The sequence below is a fragment of the Mustela putorius genome, unplaced genomic scaffold (genome assembly GCF_011764305.1).
Source record: "Mustela putorius furo isolate JIRA1106 unplaced genomic scaffold, ASM1176430v1.1 tig00003909_pilon_pilon_pilon, whole genome shotgun sequence".
Taxonomy (NCBI): Eukaryota; Metazoa; Chordata; class Mammalia; order Carnivora; family Mustelidae; genus Mustela; species Mustela putorius.
Genome location: NW_025422057.1, coordinates 25,164,408 through 25,191,675, shown reverse-complemented (window position 1 = coordinate 25,191,675; position 27,268 = coordinate 25,164,408). Strand labels below are relative to the sequence as shown.

The window sequence follows — 27,268 nt, the reverse complement described above, 5'->3', positions numbered from 1 at the left end:
GTAAAAAAGACGAAAAGAGCTTCTGCCCCCAGGAGGCTCAGGGTCCATCTGGGAGACAGACACAAATAACCCTGCAGCCTTTCCTCGCCAGAAAGCTGCACCGCAGAGCACAGAAGATGATCCTAGTGACTCTCTTCTCGACCGTTCTGGGTGTGGAGAAGATGTATAGTGTCCTGCAGATAGTAGGCAACTCAGGGCCTTTGCACGGAATTCTGTGGAGGGAGCAGAGTTGAGAGAGGCTACTTGGGTGCTGGAGGCTCTGTTAGGGGTGTGTGGGTAGAGTCCCTGGGGGGCCATAGCAGGGCCCTGAACCTAATCTGGGGCCAGAGAGACTTCTAGGGGAAAGTGGGCTTTAAAATCCAGGTCTGAGGGATGAGTGAGAGAAAGGCAGGTAAGTCGGTGGGAAGGAGAGAAAGATCCCCAGCAGAGAAATGCGCTTGGACCAAGCCTGGAGGCAAGAGGCACATGAGGGAGGTGGGCCCCTTTAATGACCCCTAAGAAGGTCACATCTGCCCTGTTTTACAATCATCTCTCTCACTGAAGCCCCCTCCCCACCTGCTTTCCCACCCTTCAAACTGGCTGCCACTGTCTTTACCCCAGAGAGAGCAAGCCCTGTTCAGTGCATGGGTATAAGCTAGTCTAAATCAGGACTACCCTGGCAATCCAGGATTAGGGTGTTTGGGATAAGATAAAACCAGAGTGTCTGGCCTCCCACTGGGCTGAAAAGAGCTGGTGATTTCCTACAGTGGGATTTATTGCTTTTATTAAAAAAAAAATAAGACCTTATGATGGGATCTGGTGTTCCAAGTTTGCAAAATTCTTTCACATCTATGAACTCCCTGGGTGGTCACAGCAACCAGGAGAGGTGGGCGGAGCAGCTAAGATGACCCTGTTTTACAGAGAAAGAGATCAAGGTCCAGAGAGGTGAAGTGACTTGCCCAAAGTCACACAGCAAGTCTGTGGCAGGGCTGGGGTTTGAACCCATGGCCTCCTGACTCCAGGGTTCAAGCTCTTTGTTCCCTGATCCCCATTGTCTAGAAAGTGAGACAGGTCTCCTTCGTCAGAGATGCAGACAAGCATGCCAGCCCTGGGGTCAGCGTCACAGACTCAGTGCAAGGCGGTCCTGAGTGCGATGCGATTCCGTGTTGAAAGACAGATGGGACTTGGAGAAGTGGAGGTGGGAGGTGGGGCAGGGAAAGAAGCTGTATGGTGGGGAGGGGCGAAGAGCTTGAACAAAGGTATGGAGGTACGAGAACACAGGTCGATGTCAGTAGCATTAATAATTATTATTGTTATATAATAAGTACTGATAGGCTAACTGTGCTTAATTATAATATAATTATTAGCTGTTATCTATAATAATTATTATAATAATCATCATTATTATAGCAACCACTTACTGGGTAGTTTTGCATACATCATCTCATTTAATCCCGACAAGAATCCCGTGAAGAAGGTATGCCATGACCCCCATTTCACAGGTGAGAAAAGCAAGGCTCCAGAGGTCTCACAGTTAGTGAGAGAGCTGCTGGGTTTGGAGGCAGCAGGCCTGGGTTCGTAATCAGTGCCCTTTGCTCTGTCTGGGTAACTTCACGTCCCAGGACCTGTGTCCTAACGGCACTGGGGGCAGAATGAAGACCCCACCTATAAAATCACATGGGGTTTGGTCACTGTCGCTAGTACTGCCCTCTCCTTGGCAGTCCAGCTCAGCTCAGCCTGGGCGTGCGGGGCTCTGCCAGGATGGTTCTGGGGCAGATCTTGGCATGGGGGCAGTGAGGAGGTCACTCTAGAGGCTGCCTTGTGTCCCGGCATCTCCCCCTGGGACCCCACCCAGAGGCAGGAATGTGGTCCAGAGCTAGCTGAGGGTTACCTGGAGCGCTGGCCAGGCTTGTGTCTGGCACCTCATAAATGCCCAGGAAGAATGGGCTCTGTGGGGGAGTTTCCATTGTGTCAGCAGCAGCCTCGCCTGTGGGGGGGTTCCTCCCACTGTGGCTCCCGGGAAGCTTGTAAACCTGTCACTAAGGAGAGCTCTGCTGGGAGCCAGATGGGGAGACTGGGGCTCCACCAGGACCAGTGGCCAGTGGGGGAGTAGTGTCCCAGTATCTTGAGAATGCTTGCTTTGCTGTGGCTGTTCCCCCAGCTGGGACTGGCCAGTGCCTTCTCCATGCAGCCTTTCCCCACTATGCCTGCCATCTTGGACTTGTGGGGAAAATGGGCTCTAGTATTAGATGCCTAGTAGAGTAAAGGACCCCTATGAGCAGCATTGGAAGATCAGGGTCCAAGTCCCAGCTCTGCCACTTCATTGCTATGTGAGCTCCAGCAAGTTGGCTAACCAGTCGGAATCGTAACTCATCCCTAGAATGGAGACCTTAAGGGCCATAGTGTCTGTTGAAGTGCAGGGAGGGAGCCTTTTAGGATGGCGTAGGGAAGGAGCCTTGCCCTCAGCCGCCCCTCTGGCCCTGAATTTCAGAGCTGTGCCCAGTGTTAATTCTCATTCCGCTTTTTCTCCTTCCTCCCCCCAGGGCATAATGCCAGCTGAGGTGGAGGAGAGAGCTCGCAGGCAAGGACAGCAGGGGTTGGTGAGGTGACAATCACCAGCTTGTTGGATGCCTCAGAGCGACCCATTCCTCTTGTAGTCTGTGTGAATGGCGCCCCCTGGAGGCAGGCAGGTCTAGGAGTCAGTGAATGTGCTTTGTAGTGGCCAGAACACTTCCCTTATTCCCACCCCAAAGGCTCAGGCCGAGAGCTGTGGGACAACCAGGCTTCGGTGTCTCCTGTTCAGTGGTCCACATCCTAGGCACTCCCTGCCGTGGGCTGATGGCAGCAGCGGTGGTCAGCCTCCCTTTCCTCCATCTCAGGGGACGCTGATTTGTGAGTTGTTGTTGCTTTTGAGGCATTATTTGTAGATAATAAAGCTCATCCTTTTTAAGTGTATAGTTTGGGGAGCTGTGACAAATGTGCAAGTTGTGTGAGCACTGCCACAGTTAAGATAAAGAACATTCCATCACTGCAGAAACTCCCTTTGTGCCCCTGTGTCTTCCTCTTCCCCAAACTCCAGTACTCTGGAGCTTTCAAGCTATGTAGTTTTGCCTGTTCCAGAATGTCCTACAAAGGCATCAGAGCATAGGTAGGCTTTGGGGCTGGCTTCTGTCACTCAGCATAGTTTCGAGGCCCCTCCTCCTTATACCCTTGTGAATGCAGAGCGGGGTGCCTTGTGGGCACATGCCACATTTTATATCCAGCCGTGTAGGAGGGCCATGCAGGCACCATGGTTTGTGTTTCTGTCTTGGCGGCCTACACACGTGTATCATGAAAGCAGCCTAGCAGAATGCCGGGTCTCCCCGAGTGTGCTACTCAAAATGGTTCTGCGTGGCACATGGACAAACATTTCCCCCCATATTTTACCAGTCGCGAGTATAATTTAATATGCTTTTAAAAGAATGTGTCCAGCACACAGAACCCCTGTGGCTGTTGGGGCTTCATGGCGAAGCCACAGGCCTCACCGTGGGACTGCCTGCGTTCGGCCGCTGGAGGCTCTCTGTGGCAGTTGGGTGACCGGGGGCAAGCCACTCAGTGTCTCTGAGGCTCAGGGCCTTCATCAGTCATATGGGCTAGTGATATCCCTCTCTCCAGTTAGAGTTTGCCTTAAGGCTGAAACCGGTGGGTGAACATCAACTCCCCGTTCAGGGCCTGGCCCGCGGCTGTCCATATTACTAGAGGTATGTGGTCCATGGGTGCTTGGACCTGTGTCCTACACGTGCCGTTTCATACATCCCTGTGGACATGAATATGTGTGTGTGCACGGTACGTGTGTAAACGTGTGATTCCTGACCCAAGGGATTAGGGAAGAAATAAGTCTCTGTCTCCTAGGGTCTGGAGTACCTTCATGTACCCATAGTTGTATGTGAGGTCACCCGTCTGGGTGCTCATTGTGTCCCAGGGACCAGGGTTTCCCTCACCTTCCTTCTCCATCCGTCTTGCTGTCAGCCAGGGTAGCTGGTCCTGTGCCACCCTTGCCCACCCAAAGTCCTCCGGTGGAAGGGAGGCCCAGGGATATGGTCCTCCCAGGGCCTGGATCTCTGGCCCTGGGTGTCTCCACCATATCTGCCCAGAGTCAGTGTTTTCTGGGTCTTTTTGCAGAACCCTAGGACCCCACCCAGGATGGGTGGGAAGGAGAGGGAGCATTTTGAAGGAAGCTGAGGTCTTGTGGTTGGTCCATGGGACCTGAGTGGAGGCTGGAGAGTCGCCCTGTGGGAGAGGCTGTGATCAACTGCTGGGCTCAACAGGTTTAACAACCTGCTTTATTGAGTTGTAAGTTGTATTGACATACGTTCAGAGTGTACAATTGGGGGGGTTACATACGTATACACCCATGAGATCATCACCACGATCCAGAGGGTGAACATATCAATCATCCCAGACATTCCCTTGTGCCCCTTGCAATCCCTCCCCCTCCCCCACCCAGGTGACCTCCGGGCTATGTGTTTTCACTAGCCCTTAGTGTGCATTTCTCAGATCGGGACAAATGGGACGGGGTATAGGTTTCTGTTTCGAAAGGAATAGAAGCCCTACAGTTACTCCATGGATTGTGTTTGCCTATTTCTTAAAAATGGGTTTATATCACTCAGGATAATTATTTTGAAATTCATCCATGTTGCCTCTCATATCAGTAGTCCATTCCCTGTTCTCTGGTAAGTAATATTCCATTGTATACCTGTACCACAATCTCTAATCCCTTTCCCCAGCTGGTATTTTTTGAAACCAGCAGTCAAGCGGTGCCTGAGGCTGGCCTATCCCAAAGGATACCACTTCCAGACAGGGCACCTGTAGGTTTCCTGTGGCCACTCTTTGTCCTTCATCCCAACAGCCCCCTTCCCTGGAATGACCTCCCTTACACTGTACTATCTAGGGGCCACCCAACCTCTTCCAGGTATCCTTCCCAGACTGACTGGGTCACCTCTGAGCAGTTCCAACCTTCACTGCTTGGTGGCTTTAAAGGCCTTGAGCACTGTCATGTGATTCTAGCCTCTTCTCTTAGTGGGAACAAGAGGAACTCCTCCTTGTTCCAGCCCCGCCTCCCACGCGCAGGATGTCTGGCTGGCCATGGACCATGGACGCTGGTGTCTGGGGCCCTTTGGGAAGAAGGAAGCAAAGATGCAAAGCGATGCAAAGTGATACAAATATGGCCTGGACCGAAGTCAGGGTCTTCCTAGCTCAGGATATTGCTCTCTCCTTCTCTCCTCCCTTCCTGTCTTCCTCTCCTTCCTGGACACCTCTCCTCCTCTTTAGGGAGTGGAAAACCTCTGAGAAGGCCTGATGCTGATTGAGCTTCTTACATTATTAAATCTCTGCCTTGGAGGAACCAAACTTTGACACCTCCCAGAAGGTTTCTGTCCCATTCTGTGGCTTCCTACGCCCCCCACCCCATCTTCCCACCTTCCATGTCTCTCTTTCCTCAAGTTGATGACACAGGGCAGGGCTGCCCTTCCTCATGGACAGGATACAGATCTTGGGGAAGAAATGAACATCTCTCCTTGTCCCCAACTGCCAAGACTGCGTTAATACTTCCGGTGCTGCTGAGACATGTCTTAGAGCTCCAGCTACCCGTTATGCTGGAGCAGGGAAGTGACGTCCCTAAGGTTACACAGCCAGTGAGTGACTGATACAAGCTACCTGCCACCTCCTCCACGTTCCTTCTAATCGCTGCCCTGTCTCCTGGACACCACCCCCACATGCCTGTAACGTGCCTTCCCCTGGACCACGCCCCATCCTTTCCTCTGTCCCATTTTGGGGTGCGGTAGAGCGATCAGCAGGAGGAAGTGGCGTGCCTCGCGGCCAGAGGTTCTTGAGGCCAATCTGAGTTCCATCAGGAAGCCTGGGTGCCGAGGCCCATCTGTGGCGGGCGTGGGTGGTATGAAGCCGGAGGGCTGCCTGAGGTGGGGAGGGGTGGCCCTGACGGAGGGCAGCCATGGGCGTGGTTCTGGAGCCCAGCTACTCTGCTGGTCTCCAAGGGCAGCTCCAAGGTCACATGGGCACTGCAGCCTAGCCTTGTCAGTCCAGCTCCATGCCCTCTCCTCCTCCTCCCCTCCTCCAGGAGACCTTCCTGAGAAGTGACCTGCCGTTCCATCCTTTCGGCATTAATCACTGTCGGCCATTTTTATTGTGATTCCTGCGTATGTCCTATTTCCTTTCCTGGGCTGTTGTCTTCTTGAGAAAGGATCCATGTGTGTTTCCTGCCTGTATGCCCCGTTCCTAGGGCAGGGCTTGGTATTAAGTAGGTCTGTAATGAATATTGGTTGAATAAAATAAAATGATGGTGGTGGGGAGTGGCAGGGCATGGTGGTGGATGTTGGTAATAAATGCTGGTTTATCACAAAGGTGGGTGGTGGAGGGTAGATGGCGAGAAGTACTGGTGAGTAGCAGTAGCTTGTAGTCAGTGGTGGGAGACAGGCAGAGGACCAGGGCTGATGGTGATGGATACTACACAGTGGTAGGTGGTGAAGGGGGCTGTGGCAAGAGATGGTGGCCAAAGGTGCTGGCGGGTGAGTTTCAGTGATGGTGGCTGTCCTGGGCCATGAGCAACTTCTGCTTGTGCCCAGCCCTCTGCTGCTTCAGGGGTCTCTGCCACAGCCTTGTCATCATGGCTCATTCCTTTGCAGACTCCATCGGGGGCCCCTTCCCTGTCACCTCTCACCGACGCCACCACAAGCAGGAGCACTGTGCTCCGGGACCACCTGGCGGGGGGCTCCCAGCCACACCACTGCTCTTCCACCCACACACCAAGGGCTCCCAGATCCTCATGGACCTCAGCCACAAGGCCGTCAAGAGGCAGGCCAGCTTCTGCAATGCCATCACCTTCAGCAACCGCCCGGTCCTCATCTACGAGCAAGTCAGGCTGAAGGTGGGGCTTCCCTCTCTGCTCTCGGTGCATCCGGGGGACCAGCAATGCCTCCCGCTCCCGCTGCACCCCGCCCTTCTCGTCCTCTGTGCTGCCACTCGCGCTCTTCCTCACCTTCCTCGTGCTGGACCCTCTTACTCCTCCTTCCTCAACCTTCCCTGTGGGACAGAGCGGGAGTGGGGGAGGGGTGTGGCCATGGGGACCTCCATGAGCTGTCACCAGCCTGTGGGAAGGTTCCCAGAGAAGAGAGAGGAGGCCAGCAGGGAGGCGTGAACCCCCCACTCCTCGCAGGGGAGTCCACCCCAGGTGGTCCACTGGGAAGGACCCACTCCCTCCCCATTGGGCCCTGGTGGGTGCTAGAGAGGCTGGGCCCGGCAGGGGCCGCCCTCTGAGGGTTTCTTTTCCCGTCCAGATCACCAAGAAGCAGTGCTGCTGGAGCGGGGCGCTGCGGCTGGGCTTCACGAGCAAGGACCCGTCCCGCATCCACCCTGACTCGCTGCCCAAGTACGCCTGCCCCGACCTGGTGTCCCAGAGCGGCTTCTGGGCCAAGGCGCTGCCCGAGGAGTTTGCCAACGAGGGCAACATCATCGCTTTCTGGGTGGACAAGAAGGGCCGCGTATTCTACCGCATCAACGACTCAGCTGCCATGCTCTTCTTCAACGGGGTCCGCACGGCCGACCCGCTTTGGGCCCTGGTGGATGTCTACGGCCTCACGCGGGGCGTCCAGCTGCTTGGTGAGTGCCCGCTCCCCGTGCCTCCGAGGTGCTGGGGTGTGACGCTGCTCGGGTTCCTCTGGCATGCAGACCTCTCCCCCACTGGCAGAGCCCCAGGGCCACGTGGGCACGGGGACAGCTCAGGGATCCTTCCTGTGTCCTGCAGAACTCACCCATCCTTCGTGCCCACAGCTGGGGCAAGAGGCTCCGGGGTGGGATTCCTGCCCTCCAAGGCCCCTCAGGTGGTGCTTTTGAGCAGCATATAACCCTCATCAGAAACCAGCCTCAGAGACCCTCCGCCTCCAAGAAGTCATGAATATTAATCATCGACCCCACAGCTGAGCTAGGACTTGCTGTGTGTCAAGCACTTCGTTGCTGCTGGGCTCGTACCCACCCTGGGAGGCAGACTCTTAGTGTGGTCTGAGGAGACGAGGCCCAAGCTCAGGGAGGTTGAGTCATTGGCCAGAGGCGCCGCAGCTGAGCGGGGCAGCCAGCACTCAGTTCCAAGTGAGCCCCTGGCCCCTGGGCTGTGCAGCCCTCCAGGAGGCCCAACCCCGTCCCAGTGCTTCTTGCAGGGATGGGAGTGAATGGGGTAAGCAGGGAGAGCAGAGGGCACTGGGGTGGCTAAGACTTTTCTGGGGGCTCCTGGGTGCTCAGGGTGAGTAGGGCCTCCCTACTGAGGGCAGCAATCAGGCAAGGAAGAATAGCAGAGGGCAGCCTGGGGTGCTAAGGAGCCAGGCTTCCTGGCGAGGGCGCCCATTACCCCAAGGTTCCGGGGCTGGAAGGGGCCTTGGAGAGTTTCAGGTTTCCTAGGGTCCCACGCTGAGCTGGTGGCTGAGTTGGGACTAGAATCCAGGTCACCTGACTCCTGGTCTAGGATCGCTCTCATCTTGCTCCCTTGTGCACATGCTGACTCTGAACATACATCAGCTCACGGGCAAAACGGCTGTGTCTCCAGGCAGAGCCAGCAGAAGCCTCAGCTTTCCCATCTATGAAATGGGTTTGTGGGGCAATGAAGGGAAACTCAAGAGGCTGTCAATAAAGCGCCCAGCACAGTCAGTGCCCGGCCTGTGCTTGCTTGTCCCAGCTCCCAGCCCTGCCTCCATCTCTGTGGACAAAAACGCCATGGATCATGGATGCAATGGAAAACCTTTTTTTTTTTCTTTCCCCTTTCGTTCCTTTCTGGCTTCCGAGCCAAGGAACAGTGAAGCTCTTTTCAAAACACCTTCATTTGAGTAAAAAAGACAGTGAAAGTAAAAACAAATGAGTAATTGTCAGAAGCATTTATGTTGACTTCCAAGCATCAGCAGTCTGTTTTTATTAATTAATAGTTTGGGTACTTTCTGTTTTTCAACTCCATAAAAGTACACATTCACGTGGACAAGTTAAGAGCCTGAAAGCAAGCCCTTCCAGGTCTTAGTAAGTGAAGAAGGAGCCCAGGCTGCCCGACAACGAGCTGCTCTCTTCTTGCTCTGTGCAGTGGGTGCTCCTGCTGGAGGCGGAAAGAGTATTGGTTCTGCCCCAGGTCGGCTTCGGGCCTCACCCTGTACTAGCTGCAGGGCCTCAGTTTCCTTATCTGTGAAATAGGGGTAAGTAATAGTAAATTGTTTTCAGGGTTCTTTTGGAGGCTTAACGAGCCAAGTTACAGGAAGCAGCTGACACACTGGAGGTAGGCACTGACCGTCAGTCTTCCCCATCCATCCTGGGGAGGGCGAAGCTTAACCCAAGTTTAAGTGAACACCCTCAGCTGCTCTCGTGTCCTTAGGGCCTCACGCTTCCAGGCAGTGGACTTCTGGAGCCTGAGTTTATGTTCCAGCCTGGACACTTCTGTCTGAGTCTCAGACTTCTCATCTGTGAAGAGGTTGTGAATACTATGACTTAGCCCCTGGGCCGGGCAGGGGTGGGGGGGTACATGTGGGAGACAGAAGTGTCTCATCTCTAAAAAAAAGTTACAGTCTTTTTGGGACAGGGGTAAAGGCAGTAGGGGCAGCATTCTTGCTTTTCCCTTTCCTAGCAAAGAATGCCTTTTCCTACAGTCCCCAGAAATAAAAAATCCCACTCTGGCATTAAGGTCTGGCTCAAGAGCTACCTCCTCCATGAAGCCTTCCTGAGTGAGCTCTCTTCTCTGCTTCTTGGGTCCCACCACATGGTGCCTGGGATTCTCTCAGCACTGAGGCATCGGCTGAACTTTCTGGCCCATCCATAGGTCTTTCCCAAGATGGGGAAGGCTTTCAGGGTGAAACCATGTCTTACCACGATTTCTTTCCAGAGTAGAACCTTGTGTCTGGTGTGTGAAAGACACCAAGGATTATTTGGATGCTCAGTAGGGGAGTGTGGTGGGGAGGGCAGGTAGCTTGTTAGATGAAGGGAAGTGGTGGGGAGTGAGGTAGACCCAGTCTCCCTCACAGATAGCTCAGCCTCACTGGAAAATCAGAGAGCAAAACAAGCGCTCCAGACACCATCAGGGCATAACCCACGAGAAGACAGTAAATTGTTTAGAGCTGTGGTCATAGGATCCTTTCCATCTGTTGAGATGGTTTCCATCCAGCTATCTCATTTAACCTCAGCAGCTGGCCCTGGACAGAGTGTTTTTTCATTCCCATTTGTCAGGGAGAAAATTAAGACCCATGGAACGCTTGGCTTACCTGTGTAGGAATGTGGTGGGGCTGGGATTTGAACTGGGTGTTTTGCAGTACCTTCCCCAGTAAACCTCCAGCAGGTTAGGTATGGAGGGAGGCAGTAAATCAGAGGAGGCTGAGGTCAGTGAGGGAGGATGGAGTCCAGGAAGGCTTCTTGGAGAAGGGGGCTTAGGTGGGGTCTAGAAGGTCCGGGAAGGGTAGGGAGGGGATGGTGAAGGGGACATGCTAGGTGAGATGGGGCTTCCAAACCTCTGGGGCCCAGAGAGTGACCTGGAGAGTGATCTGATGGGCCCCACCTTGGGACACAGCCCAGGCAGTCTCCCCGGGCCTGGCCCTATTACCCCTCTTAGGCTCTAAATGGGTTTTCAGGAAGTTTTTTCAATTGCACCTGGATCTCCCAGCAGGCTCCTCTGGGCACCTTGGGTAAGCCTGAAGTCCCAGCAGATTCCTGTCCGAGCTGTAAATCACAGTAATCCCTGGGCATTTTCAAACACTGATGTTGGTCCCTGAATTCAATTAGCAGATTAAAATATCTCTTTGTTTTGTTCTTCCTAAACTCATATTTTTTGGTGTAAAAACAGAAGAGATCCAAGATCTCTTCAGAGGTTGGCACGCTGCTCTATACCCTCATTCGGTGGCCTCCCCTCTAGGGTCCGCCTTCTGCCCTATATAGTCCTGGGGTCAGTCTCCTTCCCCATCCTCCTCAATGCTTACCACCCCTCCCAACTCCCCACAGCTGGCCCGGATCCCTCCAGTGCCTCTGGCTTTCCCTGTGCTCCCTCCTCAGCCAGTTTTGAGTTTCTCCATCTCCTGAGAGGTTGCTCTCTGCCTTGGCAGCTCTGAAGACGGGCTTTCTTTCCTGAGGCGATTGCCCACCAAACCAGTGTCTCATCTTTAGGGACTTCCTGCTAGGTCTGCCCCCTCCATTCCTGTCTGTCTGTGGGATCTACGGCCCAAACTCTCCAAACCCTACCTGGCCCATACCTGCTCTTCAGATCAGAGATATCTTGGGGCCCCTGGCACCCAGCAGATCTGCAAATCAGGCCACGGACAGATGGGTTGTCTCCCCTGACAGAGTGCAGACAGGGGCTGGGGTCTGTCTCTCAGTGACCATTCCAGGCGGGCACGCCATCCCACCCCCCACTGCCTGAACTGAAGCCAGGCCCACCGGTGCCCCCACCACGGCCTCTGCAGGCCTGCCTCATGCCTTCCAGGCTCCCGACATGCTGGAGTTCAGGAGATCACCTCTGGCCTCGGGGTGCCCTGGCCCAAGCCTGGGCTGGGATTTCCAAGAATAACAGCTTCCTACCTCCAAGAAGAGGGACCTGCCAGCAAGCAAATAAACACAAGTTTTATGGGGTGATTAATACTTAGAGAGATAAGCTCCTATCCCAGTTTTTCAAGGTCTCCCTGCTCTTCTCAGAAATGTTGGCTCAGGAAGAGCAGCTCTGTGGGTCCTGGCAGAAAGCTGGTGGACCCAGACTTCAAGTGTAGGGTCTCCTGATCCCCTGTGGGCCCCCTACAGCCCACGTACTGTGCAGGGTGGGGAGGGCAGGGGAGACGCAAGAGTTGAAAATCCAGCCCCTCTCCTTGAAGAGTGTTTATTTTAAGGGTCATCATCTAACTGCTCTGAGGTGACCTAAATCCAGTTCTTCAGGGAAATGTGGCTGAAGAGTAAAACTGTGTGGCACAGGGGTGGTACAGGTGGGGAGTAATCCAGGACTTTCTGTAGGAGATGAGTTTCGAGTCAGGAACCACATAAGGTAAAAAAAAAGGCCTGGTTGGGGAGGAACAGCTGAGGCCAGACAGGAGGGGTGTGCTTAGGCTCAGAGGTGGGGAATTAGCCATCGGGGAACAGAGCCTTTGGGGGAGGGAGCGAAGCGAAGAGGTGACTTGTAGAGAAGGGGGTAGGCTCGTGCGTCAAAGGAGAGCCGTGAAAGCAGAAAATTTGGTGGCTTCCGTGCTGTCAAGTCTTTCAAAAGGAGGAGCTGTGGCCCAGAGATGGGAGAGGGCCTGCCCAAATTCTCCCAGCTAGTCAGAAGTCAGGCTGGGCCTGGAATTCCTATCTTCCAGGCTGATCTGGGCGTAAGGTCAGTGTGAGAAGATATCACCACGTCCAAACGGTAGTGGCTGAGCTCAGGAGGGCATTAGGGGGCTCCCAAGAGCTCATGGCGTTCTGCTTCAGCCAGCTGAGGCAGAGGCTCCCAGGTCCTGGTAACACCTGCCTACTGAGGATGGAGATGTACAGAGATGCTCAGGCAGGGGAGCTTTCGGAGGGGCAGGCTGCTCTTGAGCTGGTCTGTGGCCAGCCGAGCCAGCCTGGCTTCCCTGCAGCGAGAGGCTGGGCCCTCTCTGGAGATACGGCCTTGGGTTAGGTCTCCCATTCAGGGTGCTCATCAGCTGGGCGGCACAAAGAGTGTGACCGTACTGGGCAACAGAGGACCACACTGCCATCTGGGGCTTCCATTTCCTGGACTAAACCAATATTTACCTTCAGCTGTGGCTGCCAGGGGCTGAGAGGCAAATATTAGTTTAAGGAAGTCAAGCGAATCTCGGGATGCAGGAAAGAGCGGAGGATGCTGATGGCGATTTCTTCCTCTTTGCTAGTTTTCTTTTCTTCTTGATTAAAACAAAATTTTATTGTTCCTCCTGCTTCAGGGACTTTTCCTTCCACTTCTCTCTGCTCACCCTCAATTCTGCTGATCCTATCAGGGCTCATCACCAAGCCCTCCCCTCCACCAGGAAGCCCTGATCTCCCCTGTTCCGACGACCTTTCCTGCGCCTGACCACCCGAGGCACGTGGAGGTCTCGGTGGTACCAGCAGTTCTGCATCATGTACTGTCCTGCTTTTTAAGAAGACATCATAAGCCCTTCATATGTTTTGTAAGGAATGTTATTATTGTGCCCATTTTGCAGATATGGCAACAGAGGCTCAGAGAGATCTGATAACTTGCCCAGGGTCACACAGCTCAGGAGAACTGGGCCTTGGGCCCAGGAAGGTGGGCTGTTTCACTTCCTAGCTTCTCTAAATGTGAGTCCACCTGGTCCCCCTGCTAAGTCTGGGTATCTCCCAGGGGTGGGGAGTTGGCCACTCTCCATCTTCCAGGGTGGAGCTCATGAGAGCTCAGGATGTCAGGGATCAGCAGCACATGTCGGGCACAGATAGGCCACCAGAGCCCTAGCAGTGTTGGCTGGGGAAGTTGGGGGTGCCCAGCACCCTGATTCAGCAGTGAGTCTGTCTGCCTCACAGTTCCCTGAAGGCTCCTGAGGGCTTTGTCTCGTTCTTTTGTTCACAGTGCACTCTGGCTTTTTGTTTTTTTGTTTTAAACCAGAATGAATATATGAAAAGTGCGATCTTATATGATTGGCAATATTAGACTATTTCTAATACCCAGAAATGGCAGTTTCAGATTTTCCACCTACAATCTCTTTGGCCCAAGATACAGTTTTGAGGCACTTTGGAGAGACCAGGGGGTCCCAGGGCCAGGGGGTGTGTAGCAGAGAAGCTGGGACCTTGCAGGACTGGAGACAAAGCCCACATTTCAGAAGCAGGAGAGCTGAGCCAAGACTTGACATGGCCACTCACTAGCTGTGAGCAAGCCTTCCAGCTTCTCTGTGGCCCAACCACCCCGTCTGTTGTTTGGACATAATTAGACATGTGCCATTTACCTCTCGGAGAGTCTGTGAGGCTCAAGGATGTGGAAGAGTGTTTACACAAATGGCAACGGCTATCGTTTGTAGGTTAGAAAGGGATACTTAACTTAAAAACCCCACCAAATAGACAACTCACAAACCAGTCCTCTCCTTAGAGCGGGAAGCCTTGAAACCAAGTCCCTGTATGTGGGTGAAATTCAAACCATGCTCTCTAAATTGTTTCTTGGAACAAGATCTATGGTTCTCCAGCTGAGTTCCTTGGGACACTGGGGTTCCAGAGGCATCTTTGAGGCAGCTGAGTTGGCAGGGCTCTGTGACCTCCTCTTAGACTTGAACCAGAGATTTTGGTTCTGTTGGACAAAAGGATTTCACTGCTTTAAAAAAAAAAAGTTTGAGAACCACTAAACCAGATGAGTCAGAATCTATATGTCTAAGATTCTCTGTCCATGAATCTTAGAGTCTGTGACTCCAAGTGTTTCTGGGACATTCTACCCTTCCTTCCATGAGCCTCACAAAATATTTGTTTCTCCTAGCTTTCCTGCGGTTGGGTGTATATGGAGAGGGTGGAGGCAGGTGTGGGTTTCAGGGTGCTGCCCAGAGGGGTAGAGAAACCCCTTACCCATCCAAGCCATGTTCCTGCCCTTGGGGCTCCTTCCCTTGCCCCGTGCTGGGTGCTGACCAGCAGGAGGATGTTTATGGAGACAGGAAATGGGCCAGCACCACCTTCCAAACAGGGGCTGGCAGATGCCCGCCCACCAGCCAGCCTGCTGCCTCGGGCCGACCCCTGGTTAAAGATGAGCCAGGGCTGGGGAGGTGGGAATCTAAACAAACAAGACTCTGGGGCTGATGGGCGGCCCTGCTTTGAAGGAGTCCCTTGCCTGGCCCTGAGGGCCCTGGCACCAGTGCCCTGGCCCTATCTTGGTTGCCCTGCACTGCTGGCAGCTTGTGGGTCCAGTGGGTCCCTTGCCAGAGCTGGCCCCAGTGCCCTCAGTCTGGCCCCTCCTCTCCTCCTCTCCCTTTCTCCTCACTGGCCTCAGATTGTTCTCCAGGCATTTGCTAGCGCCGTTTTCCCACTGAGCGCTCCTCGCTTCTGTCCGTCACTCTGAACTCTCTTGTTCTTCAGGGCCCAGGACAAATCTTGTTTCTTCCAAGAGGCTGTCTCAGACTCACTGTGAAACGGGAAGGGCACCCCAGCCTCGGTTGGAGAGCATTATCTTAAAAAGGGTATTTATCCTAAAGAAGAGAAGGCTCAGGGGGAGCCAAGGAGTGGATGGGGGACACTTCTGGATCCGTGCAAGGACAGCTTTCCTAACAGCTGTAGTTGTTCAGAGAAGGGGGACAGATAGCCTTGGGATGTGGTGAGCTTCTTGTTCCTGGGGACATTCTAGGCAAGGCTGGGTGAGAGCTTGGCAGAGAGAAATAGATTTCCTCTGGAGACACTAAGAATTTTGTAAGGAAATTATATTCAAATATTTTCACGCCTCCAAGCTTTGATCCTCCCACATCCGACTGGCTCCTTGGGGCCCAGGTGCTGGCTTCTCTTCTCTTTACCCACTGCCTAGGCCTGGGCACACAGCAGGTCAGTGAGTGGGTGACCTGAGTGCCACCTGGAGGGGAGGAAACCCTGGCCCTGGCCTCACTGGCCTTGTGGGGCCTGGTTATTTCCTCCCTGGCGCAAAGGATCGCCACTCCCTCTCCCGCCCCGCCAGGTGCCAGATTCTGCAGGAGCTGAAGACTGACAAATTCCTGCCCGAAAGATGAAAGCCGGGACACTGAGAGGGTTGCCAGCCGAGCAGCATCTCCTGTGGCCTTGCGCCGCTCCCTGCTCCGGGCCCCGACATAAACACCTCCAAGGTGGGCAGCCATGTGTCCCTGGCCCGGGGGGTAGAACTTGTTGCTTCTGAATGGGCCAGCCCATCCTTGGGGTGACAGGTTGCCCTCTGCCCTGTCTCCAAGCGGGGACCCTGGGCTAAGCCTGGCCCCAGGTCACTCTCCTGTGGTTTTGGGGGCCTGGCCCCTTCCCTGGCTTTCAGTCAGCTCTGACCTTCGCTGGCCCTTCTGAGGAGGGCGCCCTGCCCAGCTGCTCCGTCTCCAGTGTCATCTATTTCAGGCACAGCTGGGCACACTGAGGGGATGCTTATTTTGGAGATGGCCAGCAGCCTGTAGCTGCTTCCGACCCCGAGGGGCAGCCTGGCTGGGAGAGAAGACAGACTTGGGCTGGGCACTGGCTCCGGGGATTCCATTTTTAGCTGTTTCCCAGCATCTCCTGTACCTTTCCGCCTGACTCCTCCAAGATTTCAAGCAAGGCTGAAAGGGTCATTTTCCTGCCCCTCCTCCTGTCTCCCCACCCCCTGCTGTTCCTCCTGCCTTCTCTTCTTTCCCCTCTCATCTCCGCTTTGTAGCTTCTCCTTCCTGGTCCTCAGTCAAGGATGCCATTCATGACCCATGTGAAGTCCTACAGTCCAGTGCCGAACGCTCATTGCCTGCTGCGGGGGAACCTGACTGTGGTTGGCAGACGACCTGAGTAGGCACTGGTACCTGAAGTTGTCAAGTACCTCAGTCGCAGGGGCTGCCCGCCCTACCTCTGACCCCCATGTCATCATCGCAATACAGTTGTGATTCCCCCCGTTCTCTAGCTGAGTGACCTGGGGCTGGGAGGCAAGGTGGCTCAAGTGCTGGCTTGGACATTTCAACCCAGGCCTGTATCACCCCAGAGCTCATGCACTCTCTTTGGAGCCCTGGGGCGGGTAAACCATAACAGTGGCTCATACTTACCTCGTGACTACAAGGTGCCCTCAAGGTGACCTGCTAGGGGCCCTCTGTAGCTTACTGCATTTGGACTTCACTGCATCCGTGCTGAGCCGGGTGTTAGAGTACAGATGTTATACACCTCAGTGAATGCCGACTTCACGGCTGAAGAAGAGAGGCCTAGAGAGGTTAAGCTATTTATCTAAGGTGCTATGGACAGAAAATGATGCAGCTAGGATTTGAACCTCGGCTAATGACTTCAAAATCCTGACACTTAATTAACTATGCTTCTGTCCTGCCTACCAGTATATGGATTCGGGTTACTAAAAAACCCCAAATACCCTTAGGTTACATTATGAGAAGTCTAGCACAAATATCAAGGGAGGCGGTGGCCACACTGTGCCTTGGGCGGGTCAGGGAACATCTGGAGCACTGAGTCTGGTTCTGCTCATTGTCTAAGCAGTGGGAAGGTGTGTGGTGGGTCTGAGTATTCCCTGAGGGGAGTGTTTTCTCCACGGGGCTACCCCAGAGGTAGTACTGGCACAGAGGAACACTGAACCTGAGACGTTAAGTAAATCTATCCAAGAGATCCTTGGATACAAGGAGCTAGATTTCAGTCTAAGAGAAGGAACTGCTTTCTTAGAGGAGCTCAGCAGTGGCTCGGGTTGCCTGAGAAGCCCAGTAGCAGCCACATTCAAGTACAGAAGGACCCCTGAAGGGGCAGAGCTTGGGGAGCACACATCCAGCCCCATTCAGAAGCCTGTGCTGACGGTCTGCCCAGCTCCATGAGCCCTGGACCGAGTGTCCTGAGTGTGCAGGGGGGGGTGAGGTGGGGAGGGGAGTGTGGGGATACGTGTGTGTGCGAGGCCTGTGACAGTCTCCTTCCTATAGGCTCTGGCTGGCATCTCTGAGCCTTTTGTTTTCTTGTCACCCTGCTGCCCTTGTCCCTTCCTCTCCATCTCCAACACTGGAGTTGTCTAGGGCCAGCGCCCGCAATGCCTAAGGTATGGGGAGCAGCGGCTGTTCTCCGGGGCCCCCAGTCAGCCTACAGCCTGTCCCAGGTCCCCACAACCGTCTCTCAGGCCTCCCCTTCCTATTCGGGCCACCTTGCCTCTGCCTCTCTGCAGCCGCCAGCCTCTCTGCACCATCGCTGTCACAGAGTCAATTCCCTGGAATAATCGCATTTTCCGGTTGGCTCCCTCCTTCTTGCCAAGCACGATGCTGGGAATCCCAACCAGCCAGGCCCCAAGAGGCTTCTCCAGGCAGGCGGCGGTGGGGGGTCGGGGAGGGGGTGGGGGCAGTGGTGGCCAGCACCCTCTCTTGCCGCGGCCCAAACAACACTGTTCCTGAAAGGTGCAGGGGGAGAACAAAAACAAGGAGGCTTTAGAGACGGTCTCTAGATTTAGCTGGAGCTGAATTCTGGCCTTAGCCGCCCATATTAGTCCAGTCCTCCAAGATGTGCTTTCAAATCCAGCACCCCAGCCATCCTTATCCAGGTCCTGGAGAGAAAGCACAGATCCTCCCTTGGGGAGGCTCAGAGAAAAGGCCCCCAGGGAGGGATTGGCCCGTGATGTGGTCTACAGTGGCACTAGCCAAATCTGAGGACTATGACTCCCACAGAGGGGGTGCAGGTTCAATAAAGAAGGAGGGCCTGAAATCCAAGAATGTGATACGGGGAGTTGGACAGACCTTGCTTCATTCTCGGATCTGTCACTTGGTGGCTGTCACGTCACATCTCTGAGCTTTATCTCCATAATGGGAACACTTCCATGGGATGTTTTAAGGATGAAATGCAGGGGTAATTTATCATGCATGATGACTTTTATTATAAATGATAGGACTCCATAAAGTAGGACATAACACAGCCATTAAAAAAAATATGGTGTTGGAAACATGGTTATTGGCATGAAAAGGTGTTCAGGACATAGTGGAAGAGCTAGTTTTGAAAAGGAAATCTGTATAGCAGGGTTCTTAGCCTGGAGTCCATGCCCATGGATGGCTTTATGGGATTCACAGATGTCCTGAAGTTATCCACAGAATGTAGGAAGAATATGTGTTCTTCTGAGGACACAGGTCAAAGTTATCACATTTTCAAAGGGATTTGTTACCCATAAAAGGTTAAAAACTACTGGAGTCTATATAGCATGATTTGATTTTTGTATTAGAAAAAGTAACAGGAATATAATGGGGGAAAAAAGCTGGAAGGTCCTCACCCAAATATTAAAGAATATTTTTTCCCAGATGGTGGGCTGAGAGGTGATTATTTTTTCTTTTTGCTCATCTGCCTCTCCTACAAAATAGTCTATCTTGCTTGTATGATTAAAAAGAGAAAGAGGTTGATTTCTAGTTAAGTCACTTTCAAAAGGAAATCCCGGATAAATTTACTTAAGTTTTCACAGCCTCAGTGTCCTTCTGCGCAATGATAACTCAAGAAGTAATTGTTAGGGTAAGATGAGACAATTTACGCAAAGAGGTTTTCTGGGGAAGGGAGTAGGATGTCCGCAGTGCATTCAGCAAATATTTACTGCTGTCTAGCTGCAGGGGATCAAAAGGGAGTTAAATTCATTAAAAAACAAAAAAACAAAAAAACTTTTATAAGCGTGGCATGTAGAAGGAATGTTTTTTAACTTGGTGCTCCTCCTTCCAGCCCCCATCCTTTTCTTAAACAAATAGAGGTCCTTCGTGACTTTGTTTCCCCGACCTGCAGTTGAGCCTCCGCCACAAGCCTCTTCCACGCTGTTCACAGTGCCGTTTCACGGTGCAGACTGGAAAGGCTGGCCGCAGGAAGCGCGCAGGTGATGGGGTGGGGGAGGAGGGGACTGCTGGGCCCGCGTGACAGTCGCCCTGTCTCTCCCCCTCCCCGGCCGCAGACAGCGAGTTGGTGCTCCCGGACTGCCTGCGGCCGCGCTCCTTCACCGCCCTGCGGCGGCCGTCCCTGCGGCGCGACGCCGACGAGGCGCGCCTCTCCGTGAGCCTGTGCGACCTCAACGTGCCGGGCGCCGAGGGCGACGAGGCCGCGCCGGCCGCCAGCTGCCCCATCCCGCAGAACTCGCTCAACTCGCAGCACAGCCGCGCGCTGCCTGCACAGCTCGACGGCGACCTGCGCTTCCACGCGCTGCGCGCCGGGGCGCACGTGCGGATCCTGGACGAGCAGACCGTGGCGCGCCTGGAGCACGGGCGCGACGAGCGCGCGCTCGTCTTCACCAGCAGGCCCGTGCGCGTGGCCGAGACCATCTTCATCAAGGTCACGCGCTCCAGCGGCGCGCGGCCCGGGGCGCTCTCCTTCGGCGTCACCACGTGCGACCCCGGCACGCTGCGGCCCGCGGACCTGCCCTTCAGCCCCGAGGCCCTGGCGGACCGCAAGGAGTTCTGGGCCGTGTGCCGCGTGCCCGGGCCCCTGCACAGCGGCGACATCCTGGGCCTGGTGGTCAACGCCGACGGCGAGCTGCACCTCAGCCACAACGGCGCCGCGGCGGGCATGCAGCTGTGCGTGGACGCCACGCAGCCGCTGTGGATGCTCTTCGGCCTGCACGGAGCCGTCACGCAGATCCGCATCCTCGGTGAGTGCCGCCCCCGAGGGCCCCTCCGACAGCCCCAGCGACCGTGCCCTTTCCTGGAGGACAGGGCCCATCCGGGGAAGGAGTAGGGGACGAATCCGCCGCGCCCCGCTGCCTCGCGGTCTTGCCACCAAGTCACAGGCACCGAAATGAGTTCTGGTGGCCTCTCTCTGGACCTTGTCCTTCAGTCTCACCAGCCGCATCCTGGGGGCGGGCAGAAAAGTGTGGATCCCTGAGTTTCACTCCCAGAATCTGATTAAGCCATGTCCCCACAGGTACATAAACAACTCAGTGGCCGCTTAAAAATGAGAAAAAAAAAGGTTTCCACCAGCAGTTAACGTTCTGAGGCTCAGTTTCCATCTCTCCAAAATGGGAATTAAAGCCTCTGCCTCCTAAGGGCGGCAGCATGTCTAGAGAGGAAAGAGTTTGGTATGGCCGAAGCCAGGTGTTTGTGCCTTGTGGTGCCTGGGTTGGGAACCTGTGGGGAATCCGAGCAGAGGGCCTTGGAGGAAATGGGGTTGCAGAGGTCTGGGCCGTTATTTCCTGGGTTTGAATGAACAGAGTTTGAATGGACTGGTGGATGTGGACTTGTGAAAGTTGTTTCTCATAGTGTTCTGTGAGGAAAAAGTTGGGGATTCTTTACTGCAGAACTTCTCAGAGCCTTTAGTATGCAGTGTGAATCTTTTTTTTTTTTTTTTAAATTTTATTTATTTATTTGACAGACAGAGATCACAAGTAGGCAGAGAGGCAGGCAGAGAGAGAGGAGGAAGCAGGCTCCCGGCTAAGCAGAGAGTCCGACGTGGGGCTCGATCCTAGGACATCGGGATCATGACCCAAGCCGAAGGCAGAGGCGTTAACCCACTGAGCCACCCAGGTGCCCCTGCAGTGTGAATCTTTAATAATGAGGCAGGCAGTGGTGGTTATCAAGTACAGCTTTTTTTTTTTCTTTTTAAGATTTTATTTATTTGACAGTGAGAGAGACTGTGAGAGAGGGAACACAGGCAGGGGGAGGGTGAGGGAGAAGCAGGCTTCCCACTGAGCAGGGAGCCCAACACAGGGCTCTATCCCAGGACCCCAGTATCATGACCTGTACTGAAGGCAGACGCCCAACAGCGCAGATGCCCAACGGCGCAGACGCCCAACAGCTGAGCCATCCAGTTGCCCCAATGTACAGCTTTTTCTAAACTAAATTTTTTTTCCATAAAGCATCTCCAGGGACCTCTGTCTCCCCAGAATGTACAGGTATTCATGCTTTACAAGAGTGGGCCTCCTAACCAGCTGCGGTAGATTGGGCTAGTTCCATTAAATTCATTAGGAGGACCTGGTACATATCTTTGAATCCCACCTGCAGAGGTTTTGATTCTGTAGATGTTGGCTAAGTCCTGGGCATCTGAATTTTTTTTTTTTTTTTAAGATTTTAATTTTTAGAGAGCGAGAAAGCAGAGGGGGCGGGGGAGAGAGAGAATCCCAAGGAGGCTCCTGATGCAGGGCTTGATCTCGTGATCTCATGACACTGAGATTATGACCTGAGCTGAAATCAAGAGTTGAAGGCTTAACTGACTGAGCTACCTAGGCACCCCTCTGAATTCTTTAAATAGGTTTGCTTAGGCAAGTTTGGAGACCTCTGGGCTTCATAGCCCCATCCTAGACCTCACCCCAGGAGGCTTGTAGACAGGGTAATGTGTGTATGCAAGTGAATGTGTGTTATGCTCTAAAATTGGTATGTCTGTGTATAGGCACACGTGAGTAACTAAATGCATGTGTATTTACGTGTGTAATGCTGTTGTTGGTGATTCTATGTTGGAGTTTGTGAAATCAGATAAAATAAGTGGGGACTTCCTACTCTGGAAAAAGACCAAATGAAGACAGAGTGAACCAAAAAATCTGAAAAGGAATTAAATGAGGCAAGATACTAAGCAGTTATTATTGAGGGAAGATAAATTGGGAAGGAATGGAAAGAAATCAGGAAGGAAAGAAGTTGGGGTGAAAATTTAGGATGGGATAAAAAGAAATCGGACTGGGGTGGAGAAAAAAAATCAGGCTGAGGTAAACAAAATAACAAAACTACTTGGCTACACTCACTGGGAGACACTGCTCCTCAGATGAGGGGAATTGTATAAGGGGAGGGCACTATCCTGCCTCAGCACCATCTTAGATAAGTAGCTTTCCACTGAGATTCCCGTTTCCCAGAGAGGCTTACTAGACACAGGAGGAGAGGTAAGTGGGCCAATGTGGGTGTTTAAGAGTAATCATCCAGATACATGCTAAACAGTGTATGCCAAACAGAGTGCACCTGGGCTGTAAGAGAACTGGGCATCTGAGTCAGCAGATTGGTGTTTGGGGATCCTGTGGACTGCAAAGGTAAAACAAACCAGTGAATAGTGTGTGAAGGGTAATTATTTACAGAGGAGTGCTGTGCTTTGTGAAAGGCCTACATGAACTAAGAATGGAAGGATCTTTCCTTTACTCCAAAACAATCACTAAGTTTCATACTTAATGACAAAATATGAGGAACAATCTCATTAAAGTCAGGAACATGATAGGGGGATGCCTTACAGTTGTTCTGAAAATGCTAGCCAGTGCAATAAGGCAAGAAAACTAGGAGGTGTGAATTTCTGAAAGAAGAGGCTAGTTAACTTGAAAACTATTAACGCCAGAGAAAACCCATGTGGCTATCTAATGCATATTCTTGGAAACAGTGACTATTGACTTAGAACACGTGATGATAAAAGGATCTCAGGGAGCATTTATGTGTAGGGGTGTATGTTAGAGCCTTGGGAGAGTCACAGGTGAATACGATTTCCTGCTCTCAGGAAGCTCATCACCTGGGGAAACAAAGCTGCATACCTGGGCAAAGAACAAATAATACCCCAGCTTTGTGGTAGTTTAGTCCCATGTATGTGGTGTGTGTGCCTTGTCAGTGCTAAATAATGTGGTTTTGGGGGGTAGTCAAAGTTGCCCAGAGGAGGGGGTTTGAGGACAGTCCCAAGGGGCTCCCTGGAAAGTTAGCTCTTTGGGGGCAAAGGCTCTGTCTGTCTTGTTCTCAGGGTTATGTTTACACAGTGGATGGTACCTGGTAGGCACCTGGTACCTTGTTGAAGGGAGGAGTGGCGGGGGTGAGGGCTAGGAAGAAAAGAGGGAGGTGAGGAGAGGAAGAGGGAGGGAAGGAAGGAGAGAATGTGGCACAGAATGAGCTTGGGAGATGCTGAAGGGCACCCGAAAGGTGCCATTGTAGTTGAGACGGTGGGTGATACCTGGGGGGAAGTGACAGAGGGAGCACGGGGCCTGGACCCAGAGGGTCAGGCTAGGGCTGGAAGGGCCATGCCAGGCGGGAGGAGGGGGTCTTTGTTCGCTGGCATGGGAAACCTCGAAGGTGAGGGTGCGTAGGAAGGGTAGAGGTGGGATTCCAGGCAGGGGCTCGTTTGGACACTGCTGATGCAGTAACACCAGCGCATGAAGTGGCCTTCCAGTTTGTGGGTGGGAACCGAGAGCTGGGGCAGGGCAGTGGGCCTCTTTCTGGAATCCTGCCCTGAGCCCGCCCAGTGGCTGGGCTGTGTGGTGGTGCTGTGTCAGCCCTTTCTCTCCTGGGACCCTCTAGGAGGGGCAGAGAGTCACGCTTTCTCCCGGTGGGCCCCTCAGTGGCTCATGCGTCCCTCCTTCCCCCTGTGCAGGCTCCACCATCTTGGCAGAGCGGGGCGTCCCATCACTTTCCTGCTCCCCTGCCTCCACACCAACCTCGCCCAGCGCCCTGGGCAGCCGCCTCTCCGACCCCTTGCTCAGCACATGCAGCTCTGGACCGCTGGGGAGCTCTGCGGGCGGTAAGTAGGCTGGCCACTGCAGTTCCGTGGTGCCCCTGGCGGACCCCCACACCCGAGACCCCTTGCTGAGGCGGGAGTGCGGCCCCCGTGTCAGAGTTGAGCACTGGATGAGCTGGAGATACGCTTGGTGAACCCTTGTTGGATGGTGATTTCTTTTTTTTTTTCTTTTTAAAGATTTAATTTATTTGAGAAAGAGAGAGAGAGAGAGCATGAGAGGGGAGAAGATCAGAGGGAGGTGCAGACCCCCCATGGAGCTGGGAGGGCGATGTGGGACTTGATCCTGGGACTCCAGGATCATGACCTGACCTGAAGGCGGTCACTTAACCAAGTGAGCCACCCAGGTGCCCGGGTGGTGATTTCTTGGGTGAATCCCACCCTGTCCCTCAGCTGGGGACCTTTCTCCAGAGCACCTTCTAGCACACTGGGAAGAACAAAGGATAGCTCAGCAGGGGCCTTCCTTAGAAGGCTCTGGGCCCCCTCCCTTCCTCCACCCCTCTTCTCCTCTCACTGCCTCAAGGGCACCCTGGCCCCTCATCAGGGCCTCCCACACCCAGGAAGTGGGTTGTCAGGGGAAACAGGCAGATGCTAATCGATGGAGGGACAAGAGACCGGGGGCTCTCTTCCCGTGAACCTGGGGCCAGACTGGACCATGTACCTGCTGACTGGTGTCCCCTTGTCCCCAGGGACGGCCCCCAACTCCCCAGTGAGCCTGCCCGAATCGCCAGTGACCCCAGGCACAGGACAGTGGAGCGATGAGTGCACCATTTGCTATGAGCATGCCGTGGACACGGTCATCTACACGTGCGGCCACATGTGCCTCTGCTATGCCTGTGGCCTGCGCCTCAAAAAGGCCCTGCACGCCTGCTGCCCCATCTGCCGCCGCCCCATCAAGGACATTATCAAGACCTACCGCAGCTCCTAGCCCCTCGTGGCGCCCCAGCCTGCACGCCTGCCTCCGTAGGCTTTGGCCCCACTCCAGCCAAGGGGCAAGCCCACAGGGCACCTTCTCTTCTTCCGCATTTTGGAAACTCTTCCCTTCTTCATTAAACATGGGAAACTGAGGCCCTCAAAGGTTTGGGGAGAAAGGGAGTATCAGGCAGGGAGGTGAGGGGCAGAAACAAATTGCCGAGCAGAGGGGAGGGGAGGAGTCCGTGCTCTTCCTGTCTTTCCCTTCTCTGCACCCACTCTACCCTGCATGCCGAGGGGCTAAATGGGGGTCTCAGCCTCTCCTAATCCTTCCCCATCTGGGGCAGATTTCTAAGAAGTCCTCTAGTCCATGTGAGAATTAGAAAACATGTCCCTTCCTCTGGGCAGATGTGTCCCTGAGCTAGGGCCTTCGGAGTATGGCCTGGACGTCAGTCTCCATTTGTTCTTTCAGCCAGCTGTCCTTGAGCAGGGTACAACCTGCTTCACAGCAGCCCCAGGCAGGTAGCCCCAGCTGCTGCCTTACTCTCTGACCTGTACCCACCTTCTTCCTCTCTCCCTTGCCCCTCAGGCCTGACGGCCAGGGTACGGCCGGCAGATACCTCTCACCCTGGGCAGGCTGCAGCGCCCGTGCCATGCCCCTCTCCCACTCACCGAGGGTGGGTGGATGGACAGGCCTGGGTCTCTGACCCTGTGCCCTGGCTGAGATGCAGAAGGGCCCTTCCTGGCCATAGCCTTTCTGCCCCAGTCATCTTGCCAGATGCTGCCACCCAGGGACAGCCTTGCTGTAGGCCGGAGAGTAGTGCCCGTCTTCTGGAAGGTTCTCTAAGAGCAGGTTTGCCTTTGCCCTCTGAGACCTGTCCTCCCGGATCTCAGTGCTGTCCTGGGCCTGGCTGCTACTCAGACTGTAGTATCCCCAGGTGAGGCCAGGACCCTGGAGTGGGGGTGGGGTACCCTGGGGGTAACACCAGCCATTTTTCTTATTTTTATTTATTTATTTATTTGCAGGTTGTTTTTTGGGGGGGTATGATTGAGTTGCCAATCCCCTGGGGCCCCTAGAAATGCTGCCCTGGTGTGCAGAGTGCCTGGCGAGAAAGGGCTGCAGAGGTAGCTCTCAGAATCTTCTCCAGGCTCCAGCCCCAAGTCCATAGCCATCTCTGCTTACCATGAAGTAGAACTCCATAAAAACAGGCTGAATTGGGAGGACTCTTGTCCAAGTGTGTCTATTTTAGGGAGATAAACTGAGCTTCCTTAGTGTCCTAAGGCTGGTGGATCTCCCAGAGCCTCAAAGTGCCCTTCCTCTCCGGGCTGCAGCAGGGTCATCAGAGTTGGCTCAGCTATGTCAGGAGGGAGCTCCCCCTTCCACAAGGAGGTACGCAGTTCTGGCAAGGCTGAAGGAGGGGAGCCGAGCTTGGGTCAGGGAATGGGGCTGAGAGGGCCTACTCGCAGTAGGGGTTGGGGGGGCTGTTCTTAGTAAGGCTCTTTACCCTCAGGAAAGATGAGGGAAGGGGCCAGGTCCTCGCCACTGTGGGTTATTTCTGGTTCTGGGATGGCATGCCCCCCCCCGACCCCTGCTCTTAGGCTAGTTGTCCCACCTCACCAGCCCTACCCAACAGACTGTGGGCTGGCGCCTGCTCCCACACTCTTGGCCTGGTTTCCCCCCAGCCTCCCAACCCTCTGCCCCCTCTGATGGCTTTTCATGCCCATCAAAGACCGCTCCTTCTGTGGCTGGCAGAGTGTGGGATTCGGATTCTAGACCTGGCCACTGGGCAGCGGGGTGGTCGTGGCCGAGTCAGAGTCCTCAGCCTCAGCAGGCACCTCTGTAAAATGATTGTTTGGGGACGAGAGCAGACTTTCTGTGGGACTCCTGGGGCTTCTTTGGTGAGGGGATGCTCTGGGGTGTTGGGTGGGATAGCACTGGGGGGGTCAGAACGCCAGCCTGGGCCTTTGACTGCCCCCACCTTGCAGTGGGCCTCCAGGAAGTCACAGTTCCACTGTGGGTCTCCACTTCCCAGTCACTGACCCTGGAGACCCCCTCCATGGGAGTCGAGGGTAGGGTGGGCCAGGTGGTGGCCCTGTCCCACCAGGAGTCTCCTCTCAGAGGCAAGGGAAGGTCTTAGATGTAGGAGCTGTGTGGCCTGTGGTTTGGGGGAGAGGAAGCCATCCGTGTCACTGTCTCTGTTAGTGCTGGGATAGTTGCTGCCTCCTTTGTGAACTTGGGTCGCTGTGATTGTGAATAAAGGTGATTTCGTACCAGCCTGAGGGCTGTGCTGTGCTGTGCGGAGGGCTGGGGAGGGAGGGCCAGGATGGGGCTGGG

General features: G+C 54.2%; 1 protein-coding gene across 2 annotated transcripts in view; it reads left to right on the top strand.

Moving 5' to 3' along the window:
* The window catches only part of NEURL1 (neuralized E3 ubiquitin protein ligase 1), a 79,239-nt gene extending 52,030 nt beyond the window's left edge, over nucleotides 1-27,209 (top strand). For both annotated transcript variants that reach the window (XM_004749329.3, XM_004749330.3), the window contains exons 2-6: nucleotides 6,660-6,901; nucleotides 7,311-7,632; nucleotides 19,523-20,212; nucleotides 23,881-24,027; nucleotides 24,711-27,209. In XM_004749329.3, the coding sequence (XP_004749386.1) occupies nucleotides 6,660-6,901; nucleotides 7,311-7,632; nucleotides 19,523-20,212; nucleotides 23,881-24,027; nucleotides 24,711-24,949 (1,640 nt within the window). In that variant the 3' untranslated portion in view covers nucleotides 24,950-27,209. The remainder of the gene's footprint in view (nucleotides 1-6,659; nucleotides 6,902-7,310; nucleotides 7,633-19,522; nucleotides 20,213-23,880; nucleotides 24,028-24,710) is intronic.
* Nucleotides 27,210-27,268: the final 59 nt, after the last annotated feature.